Consider the following 27041-nt stretch of genomic DNA (forward strand, 5'->3'; position numbering starts at 1 on the left):
TTCTTTTCATTTTTTCTCACATACTGTACAATGTAAGCTTATCTTCCTTAGTATCTAGAATAGTACCAATAGTGCCAGCCGCATAGAAGACCCAGTACATATTTAATAAGAAAATGGAGACAAGTGACGGAGTACTGGAAATCTGAAGTAACTTCGACATCTTTGCGAGCTGATGTGAGGAAACCAGGTCCTCTTGCTCCCAAGCTGACTAAATTGACCCAAGATGTGCTAACATATGTGTCCATGGGCTCATGTGCTCACCGCATCCCAACCTCCTGATAGATGCAAATGCTTGTGGGTGCTAAAAGTGGCTTTCGAATTTTCCTTAGTGAAAATCACGTAACAGCCCGACAGTAGCACCATCTCGGGAAGCCCTGTTGTTTATAGATGCTCTCAGATTCCAGCTCCTTGTACACTGCAAACACACACGTTGGCTCTGGAGCTAATCTGATAGGAGCCTTGCAGATCTTGGAGCTTTCAGTTCTATTCTAACCCAGGGTTTTCTGCGGGGAAGAGAGAAGCTTTAAAAAGTCACTGGAGGGCACAGAACACGCCCAAACCTGCCGGCCTAGAGAAGCTCCGGACGCCAGGACCCGCCGGAAGGCGAACCAAGGAGCACTTCCGGGAGCTAGCCCGCTCTGCGCAGGCGCAGTAGCAGGCACAGCTCCGGGCCGGGCAGCTGAGGGAGGGAGGAGTCGGGCCTAGCGCCGCCGGTGGACGATGAGTGCGGCGGGCCCGGGCGCTCGCCGCCGGGCACGAGTGTCGCGCCTAGTCTCGTTCAGCGCAAGCCATCGGCTGCACTGGTGAGGAGGCCCGCGGGTGTGGCGGCAGGCCGCGTCCAGGGGGGCGGGGCCGGGGGCGGGGCCAGGCCTAGGCGGGGCGGGGCTGGCGAGGGCACCGCCTCCGGGAAGCCGCGGCTGGGGCCCGCTGCAGCCCGGGCGGGGCGGGCGGTGTGAGGGTTGGCGCGGCTGAGTGCCTGGGGCCGCGCCCTGCGCTCTCTAGCTTTGGCCTCACGGTCCGTTAGTTTACTCCCAAGGCTTCCTGCGAAGCGATGAAGAATTAAATTTGCCTAAACGAAGCCTGGTAAAACTCGGTAAACGCTAGCTGAGATCTTATGCCAGGAGCATGAGCTACTGTACGTAATATAATTACAGCAGGGTGACTTTTGTCCCTCATGGTACTGGTGATGAAATGAGCCTCGAGTTTCAGTTTCCTAAACAAGCAGCACAGCGGGGATTTGAACCCCCAGCCCTCAGATGGCTTGACTGCAGCGGGGGTTGATTTTGAGGAGTTTTCTACTCACTGGCAAGTGCTACTCTCAGAACCTGTATTTCGTCCTGTAAAATGAGGAAAATGGCTATCAGGATCCACCCATTCATTACTGGGAATGGGTTTATTTTGTGCCTTAAAGCCTCGTGCTGGGCGATTTCTGCAGGGGCCAACACACACTTGGATATCATTGCCCAATTGATATAGGAGAAGGAGACTCCCAGTTTATTAGATGTCCCATTCGGGCTCGTGTTCTCTAAAATTGAAGAATGAATTTTGGGAACTGTGGCGGTTAAGAGCAGAAATACTTATTGAGAGACCGAAAGATTCTGTCTGAGAGAGAGAGATAGAATGGGTCCCCAATGGGTTGCCAAGGACCCCAGCTTTTCTAGAGTTATATATAGAGCAAAACCATGAGGTGAGGTAGTTCTAAGGTGGGGGAGAAATGGAAACTCATGAGGTGGGACAGAACTGTGGTCAAACAATCAGATTGTTTAGGTAAAAATGACCAAACTAAGGACAAATGGGGAAGCAAGTCACACAGCAAGGTGGCTTTCCTAAAGAGCAGTGACTGTTCCTGTAGGGGGTTGGGATGGTGACTCCTGGCTTCCTCAAGGTCATCCATACCTATTTATAATATATCAATCCCTGATGTTTATACTTGGGGTGTGGTTGCATTTGTTTTATCTTTTAAGGTCTGGCCCACAGCAGGAGGTGTGCGTGTCTCCTCCAAGGTCACAAGACATCTGGTCCTCTGTGCTGGCTCCCTTGAGGGCCAAGCCCTGTCTGACTGCCTGTAATATTTCCACCTAACTCAGCTGCCTGTAACACTATCTGGAGTTTATGTGTTCAATTTTGTGAAGAGTCCAGTGAGACTTTTCATTCAATAGCTTTGTGAATGATAGCTCTCTGAGTTTGAAAAATAGAGGGGAGAATAAAGTTATTAGAAGGAAAGGGATTAGATAATAGAAGCTCAAACATATGCTACAGGCAGCTGAGTTAATTAGAAATATTATAGGCAGGCATACAGGGCTGGGCCCTTGCAGGAGCCAGTTTCCTGAAGATGAAATATCTTGTAACCTTGGAGGAGACAGACACCTGCTGTGGGCCAGACCTCATGATAAAAGGCAGCCACACCCTAAATATAAACATTGGGGATTGACATTCTGAATAGGTATGGAATACCATCCCATCCCCTACAGGGAAATGCTCTTTAAGAAATGCCCACTTACTATGTGACTTGATTCCCTATTTGTCCCCAGCTTGGTCAGTTTTACCTGAAAAATTAGTCTTAGTGGTTGACCATTGTTCTGTCCCACCTCATGCCCGTCTGCTTTTCGAGTTCCCATTTTTCTCCACCTTGGTCTGACCTCACCTCGTGATTTTGCTTTATAAAAAAAGTTCCTAGAAAACAGTCTTTGGCAACCCACTTGGGACCCCTGCTGTCTTTCTCAGACAGAAGCTTTCTTTCTCTCAATAACCATGTTAGGCTCTTAACCTCCATTGTTCCTAAAATTCATTCTTCGATTTTTAGAGGACCCAAACTTATACCAGACGTATAGCAGGTTGGATGTTTTGTTCCTTATGTCATTTTGTGAGGGAGGTAATGACTCTGAAAATGGAAAGTTGGTTGGGTGGGTAGAGATAAATTCATTGGTTTTTGTTTGAAACAACTAACAAATGTAATTTAAAAATTTTTCCTAATGTGATATCCCTCAGCAGATTGGTAAGGTTTTCAGTAGGCAATCGTTGATTGAGGAAGAGTAGAGCAAGACTCTTAAAAGAGGATATGAAGGTCATGTAATTGTTTTTCTGAGGAAATGAGGTTTAAAGCTGCCTAAGGACATGTGTCCTCTTTCTTGTAATCCACAAATGAGTCCCCAAACTCGAGTTCAAAAAATGAGGCAAAAACATTTTAAAAAAGCAGCGCTGATTTATTTTATCCTGGGCCCAGCGACACAGTGCAGTTGGAGATTGCAAAAGCTGTGTGTCCTTGTTAAACTTGCAGCCTTGAAGTACATATCACAGTTTACAAAGTAAGGGGTTATGGGCGTGGATCAGGAAATCTGCTAAGGAAATGAGGAAAACCTTTGTTTTCCTTAGCAGAGGATAGAGTAGTCTGGCAGTAATTAAGAATTCTTTGTCAACTTATTTTACACTTTTTTTTTTTTTTTTTTACCGGTACTGGGGATCGAACTCACGGCCCCCTGCTTGCAAGGCAGGTGCTTATGCCGCTGAGCTAAGTCTCCAGCCCCTGTCAACTTATTTTAGCACCACATCTGTTATTTGTAGAGGGCAACAATGGTTAACGTATCAATTAGGTTAGGTTCCCAGGGATTTATAATTCTTTACATGCATTAATTAACATCTCAATTAGGTCACCCAGAAGAAAAAAAACGCATACAGAACAGGTGGCGTTACAGGTATTTGGCATAATACAAACATAATGAATATCTTGCTAGGGTACAGCATTCCCCACTGATTTTAGTCATCCAAATCATTGGCTCATGAGGTTTTTCAGACATAGGTATCTGTTTATAACCTTGTGTGTTTAAAATCATAAGCTTTATAGTTTGAACCCGATCTTTGACATAGTTTACCAATTTGTGCATAATACAAGGCCCAATAGGAGAATTGACAAAGGTCTTGCAGCTGCCATTATTAAACTATTAACCAAAAGGAGAAAGAAAACCAACATTTAAATTAACTCTGTTCTGTCTTACAAGTAACATTTTTTTTTTTCTAAAAGACAGAGGCCTCTTTGGGGTCTCCATAAGGGAGAACACAAGATTATCAGTTACATTTGGCAATCTTAAGCTTTAAAAAGTCCTTGGAGGGAACAACAGTCCACTTATCTGTAGGCTGATCACCTTTGGAAGCCTGCTTGAAGTGGGAATGATGAATCTAGGCAGGCTTTCTGGCTACTTTGATAGCAGTTGGAGTGCTGAGGACTACAATGTAGGGACCCTCCCATCACGGCTCAAGAGATTCACGGTGATGCCGCCACAGACCAGTGTCCCAGGCTCCACAGCAGGGTGTATGTCCTTGCAGTGGGCTGTAGGTGGAGGATGTTGTTGTCAAAATAATCGGTGGGTGGGAGTCAGAACTGGCTGAAAAGTCTGGGAGGACTTAATAAGATCTTGATTAGTTAAATCAGCTAATTTTTCCTCAGAAATCTTAGGGATAAGAGGAAGAGGTCTCTCATAGAAAGCCTCAAAAGGGGAAATATCAGTAACGTAGGGGGTACATCGCGCATGCAACAGAGCAAAAGGAAGGAGACTCACCCAGTTTTTGCCAGTTTTTAAGGCCATCTTACTTATTACTGTCTTTAACGTCTGATTTATCCTTTTTACTTGTCCTGAACTTTGAGGCCAGTAAGCACAATGGAGTTTCCAATTGATCTGAAAAGCTTAGGTTAGTTTTTGAGTTATCTGGGCTATAAAAACTAGGCCATTGTCGGACTCCATGGATAAAGGGAGGCCAAATCGGGGAAATTGCTATCAGGGCTGACTCAGACTTAGTAGGCAAAGCTTTAACCCATCTAGTGAAAAATACCTATCATTACCAATAAGTACTTATTTCCTTGAAGTCCAGGCTTTTCCATTTTTGTAAAGTCTATTTCTCAATGCTTTTTAGGCATGGTCCCATGTAGTGAGTAGTTTCTATTTGTTGCAGTTGTTTTGAGTTCACCAATTGGCACTGAGGGCATCTGAGGCTCACAGACTGGGCAAGCTTTGATATTAGCCCCCAGATGCAAGTCTTTTTAAGTGCAAATAGGCTCTGACAAAGTAGGTGGAGTCAGCAGGAATGTCAGGGCTATCTCAGTCCCCACTGATTTTGTGGCTGCCTTTTGGGCGGTGGTGTCTGCCAAATTATTATTTGTATAACAAGGCCATCTCCTGCCTATTAGGCTCTACAGAGGATAATAGCCACTCTCCTTGGCATCTAGATGGCAGCCAACAAGTCCAAAATTTGGGGAGCATTTTTAATCTTTCGGCCTCAGAAGTCAATAAGCACCATTCTTGATAAATGGCCCCATGAACATGGGCAGTAACAAATGCATACTTTGACAACTTGAGGCCTCAGTGAGGGCAATGAGTTCAGCCCGTTGGGCCAATGTTTCTGGCTCCAGGGTTGGTTCCTATAGAATCTGAGAGTCTGGTAACGGCAGCTCCCATGACCCGCTTACCTTGATAGATGTAACTGCTTTCATCGGAGAAATACAAAGGAACTCTGAATGGTGGCTCATCTGTCAAGTCTGGTCCCCAATACAGTTGTGGAGGGGCATCATCAGGCAGCAGAGTAGCAGAGTTTGAAGCCGCTGTCCCCTTGAAACTGATGGTCTAAGATAGATGATATTACTGAGTTTTGTTGGATCAGTGAATAGAACTGTTTGCAGTCTCACTGTTGGAATGTCCACTTTACAAGCTTTAATTTTGTGAGTTGAACAATTATTTCTAAGATGACAATATGTAATCCATTACCTAGTGATTTCCTACTGTTTATTTTTTTCTGTAAATCTGTATAACTTGCACCCTTTCTCTGCTTTTTTTTTCTCCTTAAAAAAAAATAAAAAAAAAAGAAACTGATGGTCGTCAGATCTAGAAGTAATGCCTGATAATGCATGACTTGGGAGTTGGGCAGCCATCGGTCTGGCGGAGGCTTGATGAGAGTCTCCAGCAAATAGGAGGGGACAATTAAGAGTTTTTGTCCAAAAGTCAATTTTTAAGCCTCCTTTACCAGGAGGGCCACCGAGGAAATCACCTGCAGACAAGGTGGCCATCTGGCTGCCACATAATCAAATCTCTTGGAAAGATAGGCAACAGGCCTCTGCCAGGGTCCCAAACTCTGGATCAGTCCTATGGCTCCTAGAAATTCTCACATTTGCTTTTTAGTCACAGGGACTGGAATCTGTTGGATGGCTTGTATCCGCTAGGAGGAAAGAGTGGAAAGAGTATTTTTTTTAAGGAGAGTCCAACAACCAATGTAGTCCTTTTGCCCAGCAGAAACCTCTTAAGCCTGGTCTTTAGGGTCCACTTGGTTGAAAATATCTTTTAAGCAACTTCTAATAACTGACTGAAGGGCATTTTTTTTATATCTCTCAAACTTTTGCAATTTTGCTTAATATCAGGGTCCGACTGGGTTACAAAGGCAATATTACTTGCATTTTTAGGTGCTATTGGTATATAAATGTGATAGGCCTTTTGCAATCTTTTCAGAAAATCCCGAGGGAGACTCATTAGCCAGTTGTCTCACCTCTGCTATCTTGGGCATATTGGAGGGTTTTCTGGGGTGCCCTATTGGCTATTGACAACAACTGGCGATACCGATTGGCAACCTCCTTACCTCTCTCTCTTTACCTCTGGTTGTCCACTTGGGGTGGGACGAAAGGAAAACATGGTTCTGGCATTTTGGATCAGAGGGCAGGCTGTATGGCACACCACTTTTTTGTCCCAGGGTGCCATGTGGCAGGCCATTGTTTTACTGAAATTATATACTTAACAAAAAAGGGCTTTTTTATGGATAACAAAAAGTAATTCTGCTGCATAATCTCCCAGATGTCCACAACACATGCAAGAACTTATATTTTATCTCTATAATCACCAATCACATTAGGTACAATAGTTATTTCTTTTAAATTTAGATCGGCTTTTTCCAGTACAAGACGAATTGTTCCTTTTTTTTTTTTTTAGCAATCAAAATCTCAACTCTGTCTTTACATTGTATAGCATTCCTGGAAATTCCCCTCCTCCAAACTTACAGTATTGCAAATTATCCTGTTGGGCTCTTTGCTCTTGAAAGCCATGCCACAGAAAGCATTTCTCTTTTTCATTTTTACTTTAAGACAAAACCACTTTTTTTTTTACTTATTACCAGTCAATTACCTTTTTCTTGCTTTTTAGACAACATTAAAACCTTTAACAAAATCCTTGAAATGACCTTTTTTAGTAGTCTGAAACATATTTAATCATTTTATGTCTTTTCACCACATTAAAATGCTACATTTTAAAAACTGTAACTTTTTAACTGGTTCAATTACATTATGATCTGGTTTTACTTGGTAAAGTTAATATGCTTTTCAAAAACCATAAATATACATATATATGTGCACATATATTCACATTTTAACCAGAAAGAAAAATACTTTTTAAAAGGCATGCCGAGGTTGTAGGTAATCAATTGAGGACTAAAACATTAAACAAGGCACCACAAAAGATAAGACCAACATTAAAGACACAAATGAAGGTTTTTCTGTTCCCAGTTTGGTGAGCTAAAGGAACACAAACGGGCCCCAATGCCCCACACGGGCCTAAGCCCTACACAAGGGCCTAAGCCCTACACATGGGCCTAAGCCCTCACACGGGCCTAAGCCCTACACATGGGCCTAAGCCCCCACATTATAAATGGGCAAAAGCCCCAGAGTTCGATGCAGAAGGAGCCCTAGCTCGTCTGCAGTCACTGTGCGCATCCAAATTACAAACGGGGCAAAAACCCCCACATGGACCGAAGCCCAAACTTACGAATGGGCTCGGGAAGCCCTAAATTACAAAAAAGGCCCCAGGAAGTTGTCTCATTTTATCTGCAGTTACAAATGTGCACACTCAGATTACAAACAGGCAAAAAACCCCAAATACTTACAGACATTTAGCCAATCGATTGGTGAAAAAATAATTTGGGGGGTCCCCCAGTAATCCCGAGTGAACCCCCAAATTTTATAATCCACAAACGAGCCCCCAAACTCGAGTTCAAAAAATGAGGCAAAAACATATTTTTAAAAAGCAGCCCTGATTTATTTTATCCTGGGCCCAGTGACACAGTGCAGTTGGAGATTGCAAAAGCTGTGTGTCCTCGTCAAAGCTTGCAGCCTTTGAGTACATATCACAGTTTACAAAGTAAGGGGTTTTGGGCGTGGATCAGGAAATCTGCTAAGGAAATGAGGAAAACCTTTGTTTTCCTTAGCAGAGGCTAGAGTCCTCTAGCAGTAATTAACAATTCTTTGTCAACTTATTTTAGCACCACATCTGTTATTTGTAGAGGGCAACAATGGTTAACATATCAATTAGGTTAGGTTCCCAGGGATTTACAATTCTTTACAGAGGAAAGCATTGATTAACATATCAATTAGGTCACCCAGAAGAAAAAAAGTATACAGAACAGTAGGCGGCATTATAGGTACTTTGGCATAATACAAACATAAGGAATCTCTTTTTGCTGGGGCACAGCACTCTTGTGTTTATCAAGGTATGCTCTTGCTTCATTGTGTACTTCTGTTTTACATAGTAGATACTCAGTAAATGTTTATTGAATTGAAAAATGAAGGGACCAAGAGATCAGTTGAAATCTTGCTGTGGAGCAGAATTTATTTATGCTAATTTATATGGTATGGTGGTGAAACTGGTCCAGGGAAAGAAACTCCCAACCTGCTACGTACTGGTACGAGTTTGTGTTCTCTAAAATCGAAGAAGGACTTTTAGGAACAGCAGAAGTTAGAGTATTACTGGGGAAAAGAAAGCGTCTGTCTGAGAGACAGACAGAAGGGGTCCCGAGTGGGTTGCCGAAGAGTCTGTCTTTTCAAGGGATTTTTATAGAACAAATCTAGGACATGAAGTGGGTCCAAGATGGGAAAAATAGGACATTGCAGGATGAGCACGAGACGGGGCAAAACTATTGTCAACTAATAAGATTATGAGTGTAATTGCTCAGGTAAAACGGATTAAATTGGGACCAAAGAGGGAAGCAAGTCACATAGCAAGCGGGCATGAACACAGATCAGGGCTGCTCCTGTGGGGTGGGTGAGTGGCTCTTCCTGGCTTTTTCACAAGGTGATGGCTGATTGCTATTTAGAAATAGTTCCTGACGAATGTCCTTAGGAAGTAGGTGGCTGCATTTATTTTGTCTGTTGTCTTGAGGTCTGGCTCACAGTGGGAGGTGTTTGTCTCCCCCATGGTTGCAAAGTATCTTGTTTTCTGCACTGGTTCCTTCAAGGGCATCACCCTGTCTGATTGCCTGTAATATTTAGTATCTAATTTAGTTGTCTAGAACAAAAGGAGCACACATGCATTGGTTACTTACTTGTAGATGAACAGTGAAATCAGAGTGATTTCACTTGGCAAGTTAAAGTCATAATAAATTGTGAAATTTTTCAAAGACTGAAGCAAATAATAATCGTAAGGAACAAAAAAGTGTCTGAATAAGACAATTGTGCCATGCCAAGTTTGTTTGTTTGTTTCTTTTTTTTGTCAGCAAATCTCTGAGTAATGAAGAAAACTTGAAACTCTTTGGGAAATGCAATAATCCACATGGTCATGGGCACAATTATAAAGGTAAGAAAAAGCTGATGAAATTCTGATTCTTGAATAGGGATGTAAGAGTGCTTAGCAAATATAAGTGTAAGAAAGTTATGGACGTCGTGAATGCTTTAAACTTGAACTAGAAGTTGAATAGAGGGTCAAAGGGAAAATCTCGTCTTGGTTGCGTGCCTCATAAATGTTTGTAGTTGTCTACCCTGTTATAGATAATTCAAGCCAAAGAGTGGTATAAAGAACTTTTTCCTTGGTCTTAGACTATATAGTAAAAAAGTTTTTGGGACTGTGTTTCCTTCTGGTTTAGTATCACTGAAGCTAATGTTAAAATTGCATTGTAATGTTTGAAGAAATATGTTTAATGTGATTTAAGCATTTTGTTATATATATACAACTACTGGTGTATCACATGGTAACCCTTTAATGTGTACAGTTTGTATGTTTTTATATGTCATTTTACAAAATTATGTTTAGAAATCTCATAGCAACACTCAAATTTAAAAACTAGATTTATTTTTTGACTAAATAATGACTGACGAAGGGGGACACTGCCTGGAATGTACTCTCTGGCAGATAATTAATCTGGTTCTCTTAAGAAAGTGAGTCCAATAATTTTGTGCAAAAATAAGAGATTTGATTCTTTGAGACGCAGCTGATGCCACACAAAACAGCCACTACACTGCCAAAAGCATTTTTAAAAGAGCAGGAGAGGTATCCAAAGGTCAGGATTTATTTAGTTACTACCTCTGTATGATAGTGTTTAATTTCAGTGTACTCATTTATCATGTAATACCTAATGGTATTTGTATAGACTTGAAAAAAATACAAATTCATAGAAGTTATTAATTTTTAAAGTAGTTACTAATCAAGATATTTTCAAATGCTTCATATAAGCACTATTCTATACAGTATTACTGTAACCTGTGTATTCTTATAACTAAAAGAGTAAGTTTTCTCTTATTCAAGGAGAAAGCTGTTTCTCTTTTTTGTGGTTTGCTTGTTCAGTACGGTGCTGTCCAGAATGGGGCCAGTTTAGCTGGACACCTGCCTGCCCATTTTCTACTTGTAAAAATACACCACAGGCAGCAGCTCGGTGTTCCCGGTGTAGCAACACTGTAAGCAGAGTTTATACCCGTTTGGCCATGGCTAGTTCCTCTAGCTAGCCAAAGCTCCCACTGAGGCTCTCTGTCTTGGTTGGATCTTGCTTTGATAGATAAAAGGGTCTTAACCTCAACGGACAAATTTTGGAGAGGAAAGGTAAGCATGGTTTTGGGAGCTAGAGATCTAATGATTCATATTGCTGACTTGTGCTTGAACGTTTGTCTGTTGAAAGTCATGTTGTTTTTGGCATTTTTTCTCCCCATAGTGGTGGTGACAGTACACGGAGAGGTATGTGCTGAAATGTTTGTGTTCTTTGCCCAGCTGGCTGTTTCTCTGCTTTGTGTTGTCCTGTGTGTGGTGAGCTGCCGCTGGTCTAGCTCTCCTTTCTCCGTGTGCTCGGGAGCGGGCTGTGTGCAGGCAGGTGTCACTGTGCTGGGATCGGTGATTGCCTCTGCCGTTCGTAGGCGGGCACCATGGATACACTGTACAGCCTTTCATAACGGCCAGAAGTTTCGGTGTGGGCAGCCTACCGGGGTTACTAACTCTTGTTTCTTCTTTAGATTGATCCTGTTACAGGGATGGTTATGAATTTGACCGACCTAAAAAAATACATGGAGGTAATGCCACACTGGTGCTTGTCGGGTGCTGTTCACTGTGTTAGTGTTAGGGGCGCCTTTGCACACGTCAGTGAGCCGCGGAGGTTCTGGGACTTCATGAATGAGGTTGGTGGGGAGTGGAGGGGCGGTGGAGGAGCGCCCTGGCCCTCTGAGGTCTTCACAGGGGACAGCAGTCCTGGGCGTGTTGTTGTCCCGGGAGAAATACGCTTGCTCACCTCGTTTTTCTTGTGGAACGTTCCAGTTTCTTCCACTGAACGGCTTCTATGCTTTCTTCAAGACATAACTTTCTCTAAGATGTAACCTTCTCCTTGAATCTTCCTGTTACCTCTCTGTATATTCCTTGTGCCTTTAATCAAAGATATTTAATACCATCGTTTTCTTAATCACTGGCTTTATCCTACACTTATGGAACAACTCATTATAGAAATAGCACACAGTGTTCAGTGAGAAGCTTACTGATTGTGTTATCACAAACTTCTTGCATTGTAAGAGATTTCATTTATTTTCAGCTGTTTGAGCAGGTCTCACTAGGTAGCCAGGCTGGTCTCAAGCTCTATGTATAGATCAGATTGGCCTCGAACGCATGGGCCCCTGGCTCGGCCTGCCCAGTTCTGGGACTACAAGCATGCGTCACCCTGGCAGACTCGTATTACGGGATTTTAGAAGACATGACCTAAAGCAGCTATTCACTTGGTAGATTAAGACTGAAAGATGCTGGGCAGCTAACCGATTTGCCCAGGCCTGTGGTTGGTCCTGCTAGAGCTGGGGGTCGGTCTTCCCGCCGCTCATTCGTTATGAGGTCACTTCAGCCATTTACTTAGTTCTCTTCAGTGTGCAACTTTTATTATAAAACTTGATGTTTCATAAACATTGTAACCATCATTCCTTCTTTCCTGTCTTCGTCCTTGCAGTCAACACGTTTGCCTGCTGTCCACCAGTGTTTTATCCAAGTGTTAGGGATAGAGAGATGGAGAGCCATAGCCTGTGTGTGTTACTTTTTCTAGGAAGTAAAAAAATACTGAGTGCTCAAAACTTGTTGGTTGAATAAATAAACTAGAGAATAAGTGAACGAGCAAATACCATTGTGCTCAAAGAACTTTAGGAAGGAAGAAAGACAGTTCTTGGGTTCACCGGGGCATAAAATACAAAGACTCGCGGTAAGGCGGCACTGGAGAGCTTTCAAGCAGCATGTGACTGACTGAATACTAGGGAGGGTTGTGTACCTGGAATGCACCACGTTCCTGTTACCGAAAGTGGCATTTGGGATGAAAGTCAGTGGATATGTTGGCACCCGGACTGGTCTGAAGATAAAGCAAAGATTTATTTTCTTCATATTCACTTGAGACAGCTCTTCATTTGAATTATTTAAAAACTAGTTCTTCATTTATTCTACTTAAAAAATAATTGACTTGAGATTTACTTTGTATGGGATTTTTCTTTTGCTCAAGAAATAATCCTTGTTATTATTATTACTTAAAACCACACAATATGGAAAATTAGATTGTTTTATAAAAGCTTAGATTTTTGTGTAAGAGCCAAAGTAAAAACCTAGAAAGAAAAGGCAGTTATAATCTTTGATAACAAAAAAAGAAAAGAAACATTATATTAACATCTGTAAAGCATTAAGGAGTAAATCCTTACATATTTACATTTTAGAGCCCAGGGTCATTCTTTATTATTCTTCAAAGCAAAACTTTAGAATTATATATATAATTTCAGTCTGTGTCTGCTTTATAAAATACAGTGCTCAGTTTGCATGTTTGTCCACTAAAATTGTGGCATTGTGCTGTAGGTCAGAATGTTGTGGAGATGTTCCTGATAACCTATGGGACAGAATTCAGAAAGTGTGCAGCTGAATTCTGAGTCAGAGTGGCTTGTGTTTCAGGCAAGCTAAGGAATTCTTCTCTCTAGTTTTTCAGTAACAGGAATAACTAATCATTACAGGGAGCAAGGCCTGACTTTAAACTGTGTAAGATTGTGTATAGAAATATAATACTTAACGAGCATTGAGTTCATGGCTAAACGATATGGTAAAGTTAGATGGAGCCTTTTGGGGTTTGAGTCATGAATAGAATCAGTGGTTTTTCCCTTGGTTTTATCTGCAGGAGGCGATTATGAAGCCCCTAGATCACAAGAACCTGGATCTAGATGTGCCGTACTTCGCAGATGTTGTAAGGTGGGTGTCACAGCTTGCCTTCGATAGATAACAAGAAAGAATTGAATCTAACGTTTTATCGGGTCACTGTGTGGCTTCTAAACTTTTCGTTTACTGTGTCCCCCCGATACACTAAAAATCTATTCTATGTTTTCTGTAAATGTAAATGTAAAGTGAAATTATGTTTATTATCTGAATTTTGAACTTCTTTCCTTTTCTTCTACAGCACGACAGAAAATGTAGCTGTATATATCTGGGAAAACCTCCAGAAATTTCTTCCCCCGGGAGTTCTTTATAAAGTAAAAGTATATGAAACCGACAGTAATATTGTAGTCTATAAAGGAGAGTAATAGTTCTTAGGGATTAACATTGTCAAAAGACTAGTTTCTTTTCATATTTGAAAAAAATCTGTGTCCCCTTACAATATGAAGCAATCACCGCATAATCTTTGTACCCGTACATTGTGTTATGGAGTGCCTGGTTTATTGAAATCATTGTAAGCCCTGTTATACATTTATTTGTTTTAAAATCAAATGTATCTTGAATTTTTTTAAATGGTGCTGGAGATCAAATCCAGGGCCTCACATGTCCTGCCCCTGAGCTGTATGCCAGTCCCTTGGAATATAACTTGGAGTATCTTTCATCTGTAGATTAGAAGTCATTTTCAGCAAAATATTTTGGTATGGACTTATTTTGGAAACAAATCTATTTTTTTGTATTTGTTACCTCATTTTCAGTATTCATATTTTTGGTATAATGTAAATGGTAAAAATGTTTATGCAGTATACTGTACGAGAATCTTATAAAAATAAAATTTGGATGACCACAAAATCTGGAGACAACGTATTTCGTAACAGATTGAACTCCCTTGATTACTTCTTCTAGCATACATTAAAGGTAAAACTTTATTCAGTGAAAATCAGACACGTCATCGGAGGGGCAGTGAGTTACTGACACACACATAAAGGCGGGGTAAATTGTTCTATTCTGTTGCACATCTTCCTTGAGCTATGAATTGCTGGTGAGGTAAAACATAGTGACCATTTCATACAGTATCAGTAAACTATTTTTTATGTATATTTGTCTAGAATCCTGAATATTATGGCCACGAAAATAATTTTAGCTCAGAAGACTGCACAGTAACCACGTTTAAACCCTGTTAATAGTCAATATAAAAGTCACCTGCTGTTCTGCAAAGCACCCTGTATAAAATTTTTCCTCCACTTTATTCTGATTATTAAGCTTACCTGTGTAATTTGCACTATATTCTTGGCATTCATTTCTGGTATCTTTGTGACTAAATCCACAAGAATGTATTTGCTTGCTTTTTACAAAGAGCTATTCTTCTGGGGCTGGGGATTTAGCTCAGCGGCATAAGCGCCTGCCTTGGAAGCAGGCAGTTGTGAGTTCGATCCCTGGTACCGATAAGAAGGAAAAAGACAAAAAAAAAAAAAAAAAAAAAAAAAAAAAAAGAGCTATTCTTCTGTATTCCCATTTGTCTTCTAAACCTCTTAAATACAGGGGTTTATGCTTCTCTCCTCATTGTAACTACTGTGCATGGAGTCCTGGAATATTGCTGCCGAAAACAAGGACTTATCCAGAGATTACAGTTCTAAAAAAGTTTGCAAAGGAGTAGAATAGTTTTTGAGAGTTAGAGGAATTTTATTTGTGATTTTGACAGTGCAATGCCTCCTTAATTAAGTTGAATGTATTTTATTTACCAAACTTGCCTTTTATGCTGTTTTGTATTGATTACCTGAAAACCTTACTTATTAAAGTTTTAATTTGCACAAATTCCAGGCAAGGTATTGTTCCAACTTTAAAGATAAGAAAATTAAAATAGGGTAAGCTACTTGCGGATCCCTCAGCAAATAAATTGTAAACTGAAATACTATACGAATGTATTTCCAGATTACAAATACCAAATTTTCCAGATCTGATATATAGAAAAACATTTTCAGTGGTACTAGTGACGTTCCAGCGCCCCTCCTCAGGACTTGCTTTAGGGTAACATTTCTTTACGTTTTTGTCCTTAAGGAAGTAAGAATTTTATCTACGTACCTACTCATCTGCATCTGATCTATTCGAGTGAATGAGTCAGTAGTGAATGTTCGGAAGGACCAAAGACAGTGTACAGGTAATTTCCTTCTTTTCTTCTTTCCTTTTTCCTCTCCAGGTTCATATCAAACACACCGTGTTGTTGTTCTACCCATTTTTCTCCCTGGGTATTGTTAATTCCTCTGGGCAACCTCTTTATCCTGAGTATCCGGTAAATATTACTTAGTATTATTATTTTGTTAGTTAAGTAAATGAATGACATACTGCTAAAAACTTGAAATTTTATAGTGCCTTCTAGGCACATGGCAAATATTATTATTTTGATTTTTTCAGTTGTTAGTTTTCATTAGCACATGTGTGTAGTACATAAAGCTCACATTCCTCTTGGGCAGTTGGTGCATGTACGTAACACAGGTCAATTCTTTTTTTCATTCCCCTCCCCTCCTCTTGCCTCCTGGGCAGATATTTTTAGACTTGAATAACCTGAGTTGTGAGGCTTGAATTTTAGTCCCAGAGCTGTTACGATTTAGTTGAGTCACACTCATCTCTGACCTTGTTTCTTTACCTGTAAAGTAAACCCTTCAACTCATTACTTTCTGGAGTTATTCTGCCTCTTTTATATCTAGAGGATTTTGAATAGCAAATAAATGAATATTACTAACTTAGGGGAAGAAAAAGGCCACTACGGGTGAGCGAGGTTCGGAGCTTGGTGAAGGAGGTCCTGGATGTCGGGGCAAGGAGAGTGGTGGTCTGTAATTTAGGAGGAAAGGGAACGGCTGCTAAAAGGGTAAAAATTCATTAGCAAGGCTGCCAGAATGCAGACAGCCAATAGCGAATTTCAGGGTAGTGGTGAGGTGCGAAAGCATCCTGGGAATTACACTTGGAAATTCAGGATGGAGACAGATTGGCGGTCTTTATGGAACAGGAAGCTGTCCAAGTTTTGTTTTTAAAAAGTTAAACAGCCGAACAGAGGAAGGCAAGGGAAGTGGTCAGCAAAGCCATTGCAGGAACTGGCCGTGAGTTCCTGACCATGCTGGTGACAGCAGAAACAGACCTGGGGGAGAAGAATGCGGCTGGCACCACTGTTTCTGTGGTTCGTATTTTACTAGGTATCTTTTTGTTGGTTTTGTAGGTATCTTTTATGTTGCCTCTTTTTACCCTCATAACCACCCTGCCGGACAAGTGAATTATCTACTGCTGCGTAACAAAGGAACCCCAAACACAGCTTAAAACATGGATCAAAACAGCACATACTTATTGTCACAGTTTCTGTGGGCCAGCAAGTGAGGGGTGGCTTAACTGCAGCCTCGGGCTCCGAATCACAGTCATCTCAAGGGTGGCCAGGAAGGGTCTCTTCCCAGCCACTCGCGTGGTACTGACAGGATCCAGTTCCTCAGGGTGGCTGAGGCCCCGTTCTTCCCTCTGTTTTCCCATGGAGTCTTCTTCATAAAGCAGCCTCCAGCATGACTCAGTCAGGGTCGGCAGCTTAGAGGGCGAGGGAGAGTGCAGGGCGGATCTAAGTCCCGGGTGCTGGCAGCCAGCCCCTTGGGACGTTGCTGGTTGTACAGAATGATGTGGAGGAAGCAGGAGACACGGCTGGGCCGGTTTCAGGATTTTGTGCCCCTCTTGGTGCCAATGCATGTTAGGTTTTGGAGGACTGAGAGAGCAGCAGTAGTTTTTACAATGGGAAATGTGGGGTTCATGGGTAGAGAAATACAAAAATCTTGGAAGCACTGTTCTTGAAATGAAAACCAACTCTAAAGAAAGATAAAAAAAAAACTCCTGTATCTCATGAGCACATTGACTCGAGTTCAGCTGTGGTGTACTGTGATGATTGATAGGATAGCCACTGATGGGACGTGAACATGGCCAGGAGTGCTGTGATCGTTTCTGTACCTGTGACCACTGATACTAGACACGTGAGGAGTGATCCCATTGGCTCTTTAAACCCCAAACTTTTAAAATTCCCCCTAGAATTGATATTATCTTGAAATGGGAAACAGATTGGATTCATTTTGCTTTTGTAAAGTCTGAGATAGTTCGAGCCTCCCTTGCACACAAATTGTGTTGGTTTCACACAATTTAACTTTATAGCAAAATTCTGCCACTTCTGGAAAATGTCCTAGATAAACACTCTTAAAGTCTCCACAGAGCTGCACGGAAACTGATGTGCACAGAAAAGGTAGAGGCAAGCGGTCCTCTGGCTGGAGGATTTTCAGAGAGCAGTTCTGTTTTTAATTGGTTCATCAATTGTTTGCTTCCTTTGAAAGTCAAACAACAAACTCCCACCTGTGCACAGCAACTATTGAGATGGAAGAATTAATGATTTAAAAAGAAACGACATTGTACCAGTCCCATGATTTTTGGCATAAGAAATGACCTGCCAGATTTACATTCATAAAGATGTTTAAGAAACAAGTCCTGAGTACTTAAGCCCAAGTTTGTCCTCATTCTGCAGTTTGTCAGTGAACATTCCCAACACAGTATGAAAGTAAGTATGAGTCATGTTTTCAAGCCATCTTTATTTCTCTGGGGTATAAATAGAAGCACTGTGATTAGGAAAAGCTAGAAGAAATGGAGGGCTTGGTGATTCTACTTCTAAATTACACAGTGATGTCTATCCATTTCTAAGTCTGCTGCTCTAGTCTAAGCCATCACCATTTCTTTTTTTTTAAATTTTTTGTTTTAAAGTGGATAAAACAGAATAAAGCCAATCAAAGCAAATCAGTGTAAGAGATAAAGGACTTCAAAACACTACAAAATCAACAATAGTTACCAAAATGCCTTTTGGTGTCTTCAAAATAGCTGCAAATAACTTTGGACATAGTAAAAGTCAAACATAGAATAGAAAACAAACAATAAAAACAAAACAATGAATGCAATAAAGGACTTCAAAACAAGCCAGTAGTAAATCCAAAGTTGCTACCATAATATTTCTTGCTATCCTTGAAAGAGCTGCTCCTGCCATCGGATTTCACATAATCAAACAAAACAAAAGAGAATCCCAAAAACAATGAAAATGATATAGGATTTCCAAAACAAGAACATGGGGAATCAACCATGGCTACAACCCTCAGAAGATCCTCCCTAGATGTCACACTGTGTACCACTAACCCCTGAACCTACGATGAGACCACTGGCCCCAGACCTGCAATGTTAGTGAAACACCAGAGCACCACAGGCGTCCAATTGCATTTTGCCTCCATAGCTGTCATCAGAGCTTGTGTTTTTTTGGACAATCGGTTACTTAAGGCGGGGGTAGGGGTTGGGAGCTGGCACTTCTTGTTTGCCAGCCTACGTGCCAGAAGGGGATGGCGTCTGGCCATTCCCAGTCTGGCGTCGGACCACACATGGCGCTGGTTCCTAGAATGGACTTGTTTGCTGGTGTGGCCATTAACCATCACCATTTCATGCCTGGATTTCTGATTATCCCCCTTTTTCTTTTTTTTTCCCCTCTAATTTTTAGAGTTTTTATTGTATTATAATTGCAGGTAAGTAACTAATCACCTATATCTGCCCTGATGACTGCTGACCATACTTACTGTATTGTAGATCATCATTTTACATGACTTGGAATGATTTTCACTTTCTGAAGGCTGGTGTCATGGTTTATGTCTGTGTCCCTCAGGCCTCATGAGTTTGAATTGTGCATTTGTTATTTGTTCATTGTCTCGTGCTTGGATTGATGGTGTCAGTGCTCCACCCACATAGGGATGGAGCCAGGATGTGATGTAATGGCAGGAAGAAGGTGTGTCTTGCTCTTTGCTGGTTCCTGCTTGCTGTTTGCAGCCGCCATGAACTGTGGCCCAGCCATGCTCGCCTGTCTTGGAGCCAACTAAGTGTAGACTGAAACTCCAAAAACTGTAAGAAATAAACCTTTCCTTTCCCAACTTTGGGCTTCAAGTATTTTGTCTCAGCAATGATCATAAAGTAACTAAGACAGCTGGTGTCCTAAATTATGCCAAATTATTAATAATCAACTCTTAAGGAGTGTTGTGAGACTCAACAGAACGTGCAGAACACGTGGTGCAGTTCCTGGCTCCTGTGGATCTTTATAAAACAGCAAGACAGCTCTTAGCCCCCACTGACATTGCCCCTGAAAGTTCTCATGGTTCTAGAATATAATCCAAACTTCTCACACTGCTGTGCCAGGCTCTGTAGCTCTACCTGCTTCTTACTTTGCAGCTTCAAGCCCTTCACTAAATTCTGGTCACTCTGGCCTCTCCTCAAGTCTTGAGGTGCATCAATTTCATTCCTCAGGGTGTTTACATTCACTGCTCTACTGCCTGAAAGATCAGCCGCCTTGGAAAAGCCCCACCTATGACTAAATGAAGCTTTGGGGGACATCCAAACACAAGTCATACAGTCCCCCCACTACCAATTTAGATAAAGCTGATACAGCTGATACAGTAAAGGGCTCTCCTTGGGCAAGTCATCATTAGTTAGCGACCCTGATTCAGTAGCTCCATTTTGGTAGGATAAAGGCTGCCTATGGATTCTCTCTCTCTCTCTCTCTCTCTCTCTCTCTCTCTCTCTCTCTCTCTCTCTCTCGCTTTTGGAGTAGGGGTTTGCCCCAGGCAGAGAGGGCCTTAGGTGATTTGGCAAATAATTTTTTTTTTTTTAATCATTTTCTTTCCCCCGAGGGGAATGGTCCCTCCTGGAATGTGGAACTGAACTCCTCTGTCCCAGGCAATCGTGTTTTCTCTATAGTGACCTCAACTCTCAGTAATTCCCAGGGTTCTAGGGACAAAGTAAAGTCTCTATTCTTGCAGGAAGCAGTGTTAAAAAAAGAGAAAAAGCAACGGGAACCAGACTGCAGGGCTAGCATATCCTATCCTCATCCGAGATTATATTGATGTTTGTGTAAACTTCAGGATTTGGCGTTTGTTGACTTGTGAATTAATATTGTATCTTTTAGATAAGTTTTGTTTAATCACTCTGTTTAGGGTGGGAATCACCTCCAGTTTACTGATGAGGAAGCTGGGGTTGAAGGAGATTAAGAAACTTGTTTAAGTGGAAGAGCTAGGATTTGACTGTATGTTTCTTTGGTTTAAAAAACACACATTAGGCTCAACAATTAAAATACGTTACAAAAATTTTTAAAAGTTCTTTTCATGTACATTGCACATATGCAGTGTTATTATTATTATTTTTTTTGGTCTTTTTATCGGTACCAGGGATCGAACTCATGACTGCTGCATGCAAGGCAGGCGCTTATGCCACTGAGCTAAATCCCCAGCCATACGCAGTGTTATTTTAATGAAAAGTCTTTTGAATTTATTGGACTCAAGTATCGCACCTTAAGTTATTTTTACACATAGTTCCTATATGTAAACAAAGATGAATATAGAAATACTTTTGCATATGTTAAATTATTTCCCACTTACATCAGTCATATATACATTTAGTGTTGTTCTGCCTACTGATACAGATGTAACTTATATAAAACCAGGCTGGAGAAGTTCATGTCCCCGCTTCACTACTGAGCCACATTCAGAGAAGTACAGCTCAACAGTTAGAAGCAAAATAATTATAATTTCCCCTGGTATCCTTTAAAGGACATTAAGGGAAAGCCAGCCCGTCATGCAGAGTCATCCTTGGGAAATACCATAACCTCTCTTCCCAGCCTGGTAACTATAAAACTCTTTTTCTGTCAACACCCACAGTTCTCAACCCAAATTCTCTTCAGCTCTTTGTCCTTCCAGCCCCCCTTCTCCATCTGCTCTTTACTAGACAGAATAACTTAGGCTCCCCTCCCTGGGCTGCAGGTACAGGTCATGTACTGCAGGTCACTCTCTGCTTTAGAAAAAGACCCTGAAACATAGAAGAAGTTTGAGTAGAGGAGGTGACCGTGGCGCAGGAGGGAGAAATACTGGGAAAAGCGGAGCGTTCGCTCTTTCGGTTCACATTGCAACCTTGTAATTTCAGTCCTGGTTCTGGGCACTGTTTTGCTTGCATATGTTTAGGCCGTCACACTACTTGGTTTTCGTGTCCCCCGGTGTATCATTTGTGCTTTGCGAGGCAGCATACAGTGGACTAGTAAGTACTACAGGTGGTGAAGGGATTCACCAAGACCAGAGCAAGAAGTGAGAGATTTGTTAGATACAGGGCCAGAGGGAGGTAAGTTCCCAGGGAGAGACACTTCTGTGTTAATTAGAGCACTGGCCCCTCCTCCCAGGGCCCTAATCAGAATTTTATTTGAACATTGGTAGTGTGCAGCAGTTCCCTTCTGGAACCTGCCTGAGTTTTTGCTTGTTTGTTTTCTAAGGTCAGGGAGTGATTTGGACAGGAATTCTCTACAGAAAGTGGACTCTGTTACTTTACAGTAAAGATAGACTGGAACAGGTCCACAATCTGTGATGTCATTTTAAGATATTAAATGGCATTTAGGTAGTGCCTACTTTGTGCTTGGTACTGTTCTAGGTGAGATAGGTGTTACATTAAATTTTATACACTACGTATGGTTCAACTTCATATAACTAATGCAACTTTACATAACATGCAAGCCTTATACAAATATAAACTCATTTAATCCCCATAGCAACCTGTGAAGTAGATGCTATTTTTCTCTTACAAGGAAACCAAGGCATGCAGAAGTTTAATAACTTGCCTAAGTTCCTACAGCTAGTAAAAATCAAATGAAGTGGAACCATGGCAGTCTGGCTTCAGAACTTATATATGTAAACCATTTGCCATATTACCTATTTTATGAAATAATATACTTCACTTTTTTTTTTTTTTTTGGTGCCAGGGATCAAACTCATGACCTCGTAGCTGCCTGGCATGTGCTTATGCCACTGAGCGAAATCCCTGGCCCTATACTACTTTTTAAAAAAGTATTCAGTATTTACTTTAGAAAGTAATGTGACAATTGATAGTTCTTAATATATAATCTCAATTTTCTGTCCATTCTAAATTTTTTCCTGCTGTGAACGGTTGGTGTAATAATAATTGTACCACTGACCAGAACTGAGACTCTGGTGGATGAAGATCTTTGAGGTGTAGGCTTGGGAAAGCCTCTTTCTCATAACGAATGATCACTTCTTTTGGGTAAGAACTTATAAAGTGACTTTATAAAGCATGAAAGTGTAAAGAAGGAAACGTGAGAAGCTGAGGAACCAGGGGAGTGATAGACAGTCCATTTGTTTATCTTTTCTTCCCAGAGGTGCAGCCCGTGGGCTGCCACCTCCTGGTGTGTGTGCCTCTGCAGGGTGTGTGTAACACTTTCCAAACAATGAGGACCTGAAGTCTGCCAGCCTGAGGGCTAGGAAATGAAACTGTTCATGATACTGTAGCTCTCTGTTCTGATTCTAGTTCCTACCATGCTTACTATTTACTGGATTGACTTAAAGATCTGTCAAATGTCGTAAATATCTGCAACCTGTACAGCTTTTTCTTGTCTCCTGGGTCCAAGGAAAATGTCGCTGGTGCAATATGGTACTCACAATTCTGAGCCCCTGTTTTGCTTTTGAATCCTCAAAAGTGCTCCTCACCACCCTAATTTATTGGTCAGATGTGGTGTAAAGTATCGCCTGTTTAACAAACTCTTAGAACTAGATCTGGATATGACAAAGACCCCAAACCTAACAAACAGCAGGAACAGCTGGGCCAACCCTGATCTAACAAATGAGCAAAGTGAAGTGGAATATGACCCAGAAATCTTTCCAAGGCCTTGAGTTCGTCAGACTCAAGAGATCATATGTGTAACACAGGCAGATGAATATGGAGATATTTTAGCATATGTTAAATTATTTCCCACTTATGCATACACACACATTTCAGTCTTTCCACTTGGTAGGGGTAGATTTTAACACATTTTTGTGATAACTCGGACCCCGGTATAAAATCCAAGAAAGCAAGAAATTAAAATTTGAGAAGCAAAGGCTTTATTAGGTAAAATCCAGGCCTGGTGACGAGTCTCCGGGAGCCAATTTGGAGACTGCGCACCTCACAGCTAAAAGTCAGGACTTTTTATCTTGTAACTCCACAAACGGCTGCTGGTCACACAATGTAAGGAGGGGGGTGGGGGTGTGACGCACTACAAAGCAGAAAAGGCAATTGCAAGTCTCCCTGCATACTTAGCAAGTTTAGATAAGAAGAAATCTTGTTTTCCTTAGCAAAGAATAGAGAGGCCTAACAGCAATTAACAACCTTAGTTACCTTACTTTAGCACCACAACTGTTCTATTTGTAGTGGGCAACAATGGTTAACATATCAATTAGGTAAGATTTTACAATTTTTTACAGAGGAGAGCATTGATTAACATATCAATCCTTTGCCCAGAGGGAAAGGAAAACACACATTTACAGTAAGGCCAAGTTACAGGTATTACTGTGATACAAACGAAGCTATTTTTGTGAAGAATGTACAATCTAATACAATCTAATGCAATTAACACAACTTGTGACGGGCTACCGGGTCTTTTTGGGTAGGGAAGACCCGGGTTGTCAGGAGCTATTACCTCAGGCCTTTGTTTTATGGCCTTTAGGAAGTTAAAACTTAACCTAGTTAAATTTGAAGGGAGAAGGGGAGGGGAAGCAGCAGGTGGGCTTATACCTTAGAACAGACCTTAGGATAGTTAGGGGGGCTTAGGTTATAACAATTTTCTGTCTGCTAATCCAGTGTTCTTATTTGTACTGCTTCTATGAATTCTGCTCAGATTTTTTTTTTTTTTTTGACTCTTCAGAATTTCCTATCTTCATAGAATATCTTTGCTGGGTGCCAGCTTGTAGCCAGGTTAATATTTGTCATACCTTCCATGCTGAACCTGAGATGAGGCTAAGTTGAGCCCTGAAAGATAAATAGAAACTCTTTCCAGCAGGTTGGGTCTGACTCAGTGCAGTTTACCTGGGCGGTGGGGGCTGGGGAGTCAGCTGGAGCCAGCAGGCGGTTTGTTGTGTCAGCAGGAGAGCCCACACCTGCCCCTGGTCCTGAGACCTGGGGAGCCAGTTGTTCCGGGAGAATCCCAGGTGACTCGGGAGTAACTCAGAAGCCTCCAGGGCGTCCTGGATCAGGACTGGGCTCCGAGGTGGTATAGATCAGTTTTCAAAGCCCAGCCTGACTCACTGAGTGACCCCAGGAAATTGTTTCTCTTTCTTAGCTGAGTGTCCTCACGTGTGAAATGAAGATAGTTTGTAGGCTTAGTATGGGATTGAAGGAGATTATGAATATACAGTGTTTAGCAAAGGGCTGGTGGGAAACAATGGTAGTTACTCAGTGCTGTTGAAGACATTTGTGGAACTCTTCCAAGTACTGAGCCCTTAATGCAACTCTGAAGCTGACAAAAACTGTCAGAATCAACTTTCTCAGAACTCTAGAATACAACAAAAATTTAGAGCTAACAGGAAATGCTTAATGAAAAAAACAAGCTGCTAATCGCTGGCATTTAAAAAAGTCTATAAGATTATTGTCTGAATACTGATGTAACAGAAGGAGACAAGTGACCACACACGAGGAATGCAGTCTCTGCAAACAGAGCTTAGAAAGCAAATGGCTGCAACTCTCAGCATCAGTAGGAAACCTCGCTGTGAGGGTCTGAGAATCCAATCTCTGGTTACCGCATCATAAACATCCATTTTTCTTTTTGGTACTAGGGATGAACCCATGACATTGCACTTGCCAGGCAGGTGCTTATGCCACTGAGCTAAATCCCCAGCCCAAACATCCATTTTCAACAAAAAATATGACACAAAATAACAGAAGAGTATGATCCACTTAAAGATAGAAACTGTCCCCCAAGTCCAGTAATAGGGTTTACTAGACAAGGTATTAGGTCAACTGTCTTCAAGATGTATATGCAAAGAACAGGAAGAAATCTTGACTGAAGTACTAAAGAAACCAGGAGAGTGATGCCTGAATAACAGAACGTAGTAATGGAGAGATAGAAGTTATAACCAGAAAGCAAGTAATTTTTTAGCATAATAGCTAAAATTAAAAACTTGTTAGCCGATTCAATAGCGTGTTGGAAAGACCAAAGAATCAGTGAACTTGAAGACAGGCCAGCTGAAATTCTCCAGCCTAAGGGGCAGGAAGAAAAAATAAAGAACAGTCTCAGAGACCTGTGGAGGACCATCAGCTGTACCAACGCAGGCATCTGTGTGCCCCGGAAGGCGAGGAGAGGCAGGGAGGAAGAGACTAAGGAAGTACTGGCTGGCATCTCCCCAACGTGACTGAAACACCTCACTGTTCAGACTGAAGGCATTTAACAAACTCCCCGGAGAATAAGCTCAGAGACCCTGATACGGCTGCGGCTGCTGAGCAGTGATCACTCCTGTGATTAGTGTGACCAGCAAACACTCACGTATGAAGCGGGGCTCTTGTTTCTCCTCACTCAGCTAGGTAAGCTCAAGGCCAAACCAGAACGTGGTGGTTAAACGAGAAAGCCGTCTTCAGAGCAGGTCTGTCTTCCTGCCCTGCCTCTCGCTAGCTCTGTGTTTGAGGCTAGATAAGCAACTTCTCTGAATTTCAGTTTTCTGATCTTTAAATGTGAGAACAATCGAGTAACTTTTAGGATAGGGCCAGTCTGTAAGGATTTCACACAGCAGTGTGAAGTCACCTAACAGTACTGACCTGCAGACAATGATTGAAGATTGATAACAATGTGAGAGAATCTGGAGATGGGGATCCATTAGGAAAAGAATCTTGGCTTTGTTCAAGAGCCCAGAACAATACCTGTCTTGTAGTAGTTGATTAATAAATATTTATTGCTGGATAAATCTGAAGCTGTAGAGGATAGCTATTATCAAAATCAGACAAATGTTTGAATGATTAGACCATGGTAAAATCCCCTTTTTACTTTTCCTAAGGGTGGCGGTGAAAATGTTAACAAAAGCAGGAACTTCAGCTACTCAGGAGGCTGAGGCAGGAGAATCGCAACTTCAAGGGCAACCTGGGCAATTTCGTAAGACCTTACCTCAAAATAAAAGTGTTGGGGAGATGGCTTACTGGTAAGATGCCCCTGGTTTCAATCTCTCCTACTCCCAAACCAAAACATAGCAAACCAGAAGAGCTGGGACTTTTGAGGTATTAAAAACTAGAATACTGCTCATGGCACTTAATATTAGAGGTAATGAAATGTAAGATAACATTGATCAGATGGGCATTTAAGGGCTTTTCCTCATGCCATGGAATTCCTGGGCCTTTTGAGGGAACAGTTGCTGCTCCTCCCTCAGGGGCGCTGTGGAGCGAACCTCGTGAACAGGATGGTGAAAGAAGCCGGGAGCTGGGGTTTTCCCCAGGCCACCAGTCCGCAGGCGGTTGAGACTGGAGGTTTGTTGCACCCTAACATCCTAACACCTTCATCTCAGCTGCCTCAACTGTTTGAAGGTGCTGAGTCCAAATGCTGTCACTTTTTGTTTTGTTTCTGGTGGCAGGGTCTCACTATGCTGTTCAGACTGGCCTTGAATTCACTGGGTAGCCAGGCTGGCCTCAAACTCGCAGTGATCCTCCTGACTCAGCTGTGCAAGGGCAGGGATTACAGGTGTGTGCATCATGCCCAGCTAAAATTTCAGTTTGTATCACTCTCAAACTGCTTGGTCC

The 27041-nt window shown here is 41.8% G+C and overlaps 1 protein-coding gene and 1 long non-coding RNA gene across 8 annotated transcripts in view; both read left to right on the top strand.

Annotated features, from left to right (window-relative positions):
- Nucleotides 1–638: 638 nt before the first annotated feature.
- Pts (6-pyruvoyltetrahydropterin synthase) lies at nucleotides 639–14276 on the top strand. 2 transcript variants are annotated; one of them, XM_003472825.5, is made up of 6 exons: nucleotides 639–803; nucleotides 9514–9593; nucleotides 10939–10961; nucleotides 11234–11290; nucleotides 13396–13466; nucleotides 13672–14276. In XM_003472825.5, the coding sequence occupies exons 1-6, from the start codon at nucleotides 721–723 to the stop codon at nucleotides 13793–13795; spliced, it is 438 nt and encodes a 145-aa protein (XP_003472873.1). In that variant the 5' UTR covers nucleotides 639–720; the 3' UTR covers nucleotides 13796–14276. The 2 variants fall into 2 exon arrangements, with proteins under 2 accessions (XP_003472873.1, XP_063111834.1); XM_063255764.1 differs by lacking the exon at nucleotides 10939–10961 and having other exon boundaries at nucleotides 645–803.
- Nucleotides 14277–15478: 1202 nt separating this feature from the next.
- Nucleotides 15479–27041, top strand: part of LOC106028274 (uncharacterized) — a 40891-nt gene continuing 29328 nt past the window's right edge. For all 6 annotated transcript variants that reach the window (XR_010049624.1, XR_010049625.1, XR_010049622.1 and 3 more), the window contains exon 1: nucleotides 15479–15582. This is a non-coding gene — a long non-coding RNA (uncharacterized LOC106028274). The remainder of the gene's footprint in view (nucleotides 15583–27041) is intronic.

The sequence above is a fragment of the Cavia porcellus genome, unplaced genomic scaffold (assembly GCF_034190915.1).
Source record: "Cavia porcellus strain 051 isolate PalLab524CR breed Dunkin Hartley unplaced genomic scaffold, mCavPor4.1 scaffold_9, whole genome shotgun sequence".
Taxonomy (NCBI): domain Eukaryota; kingdom Metazoa; phylum Chordata; class Mammalia; order Rodentia; family Caviidae; genus Cavia; species Cavia porcellus.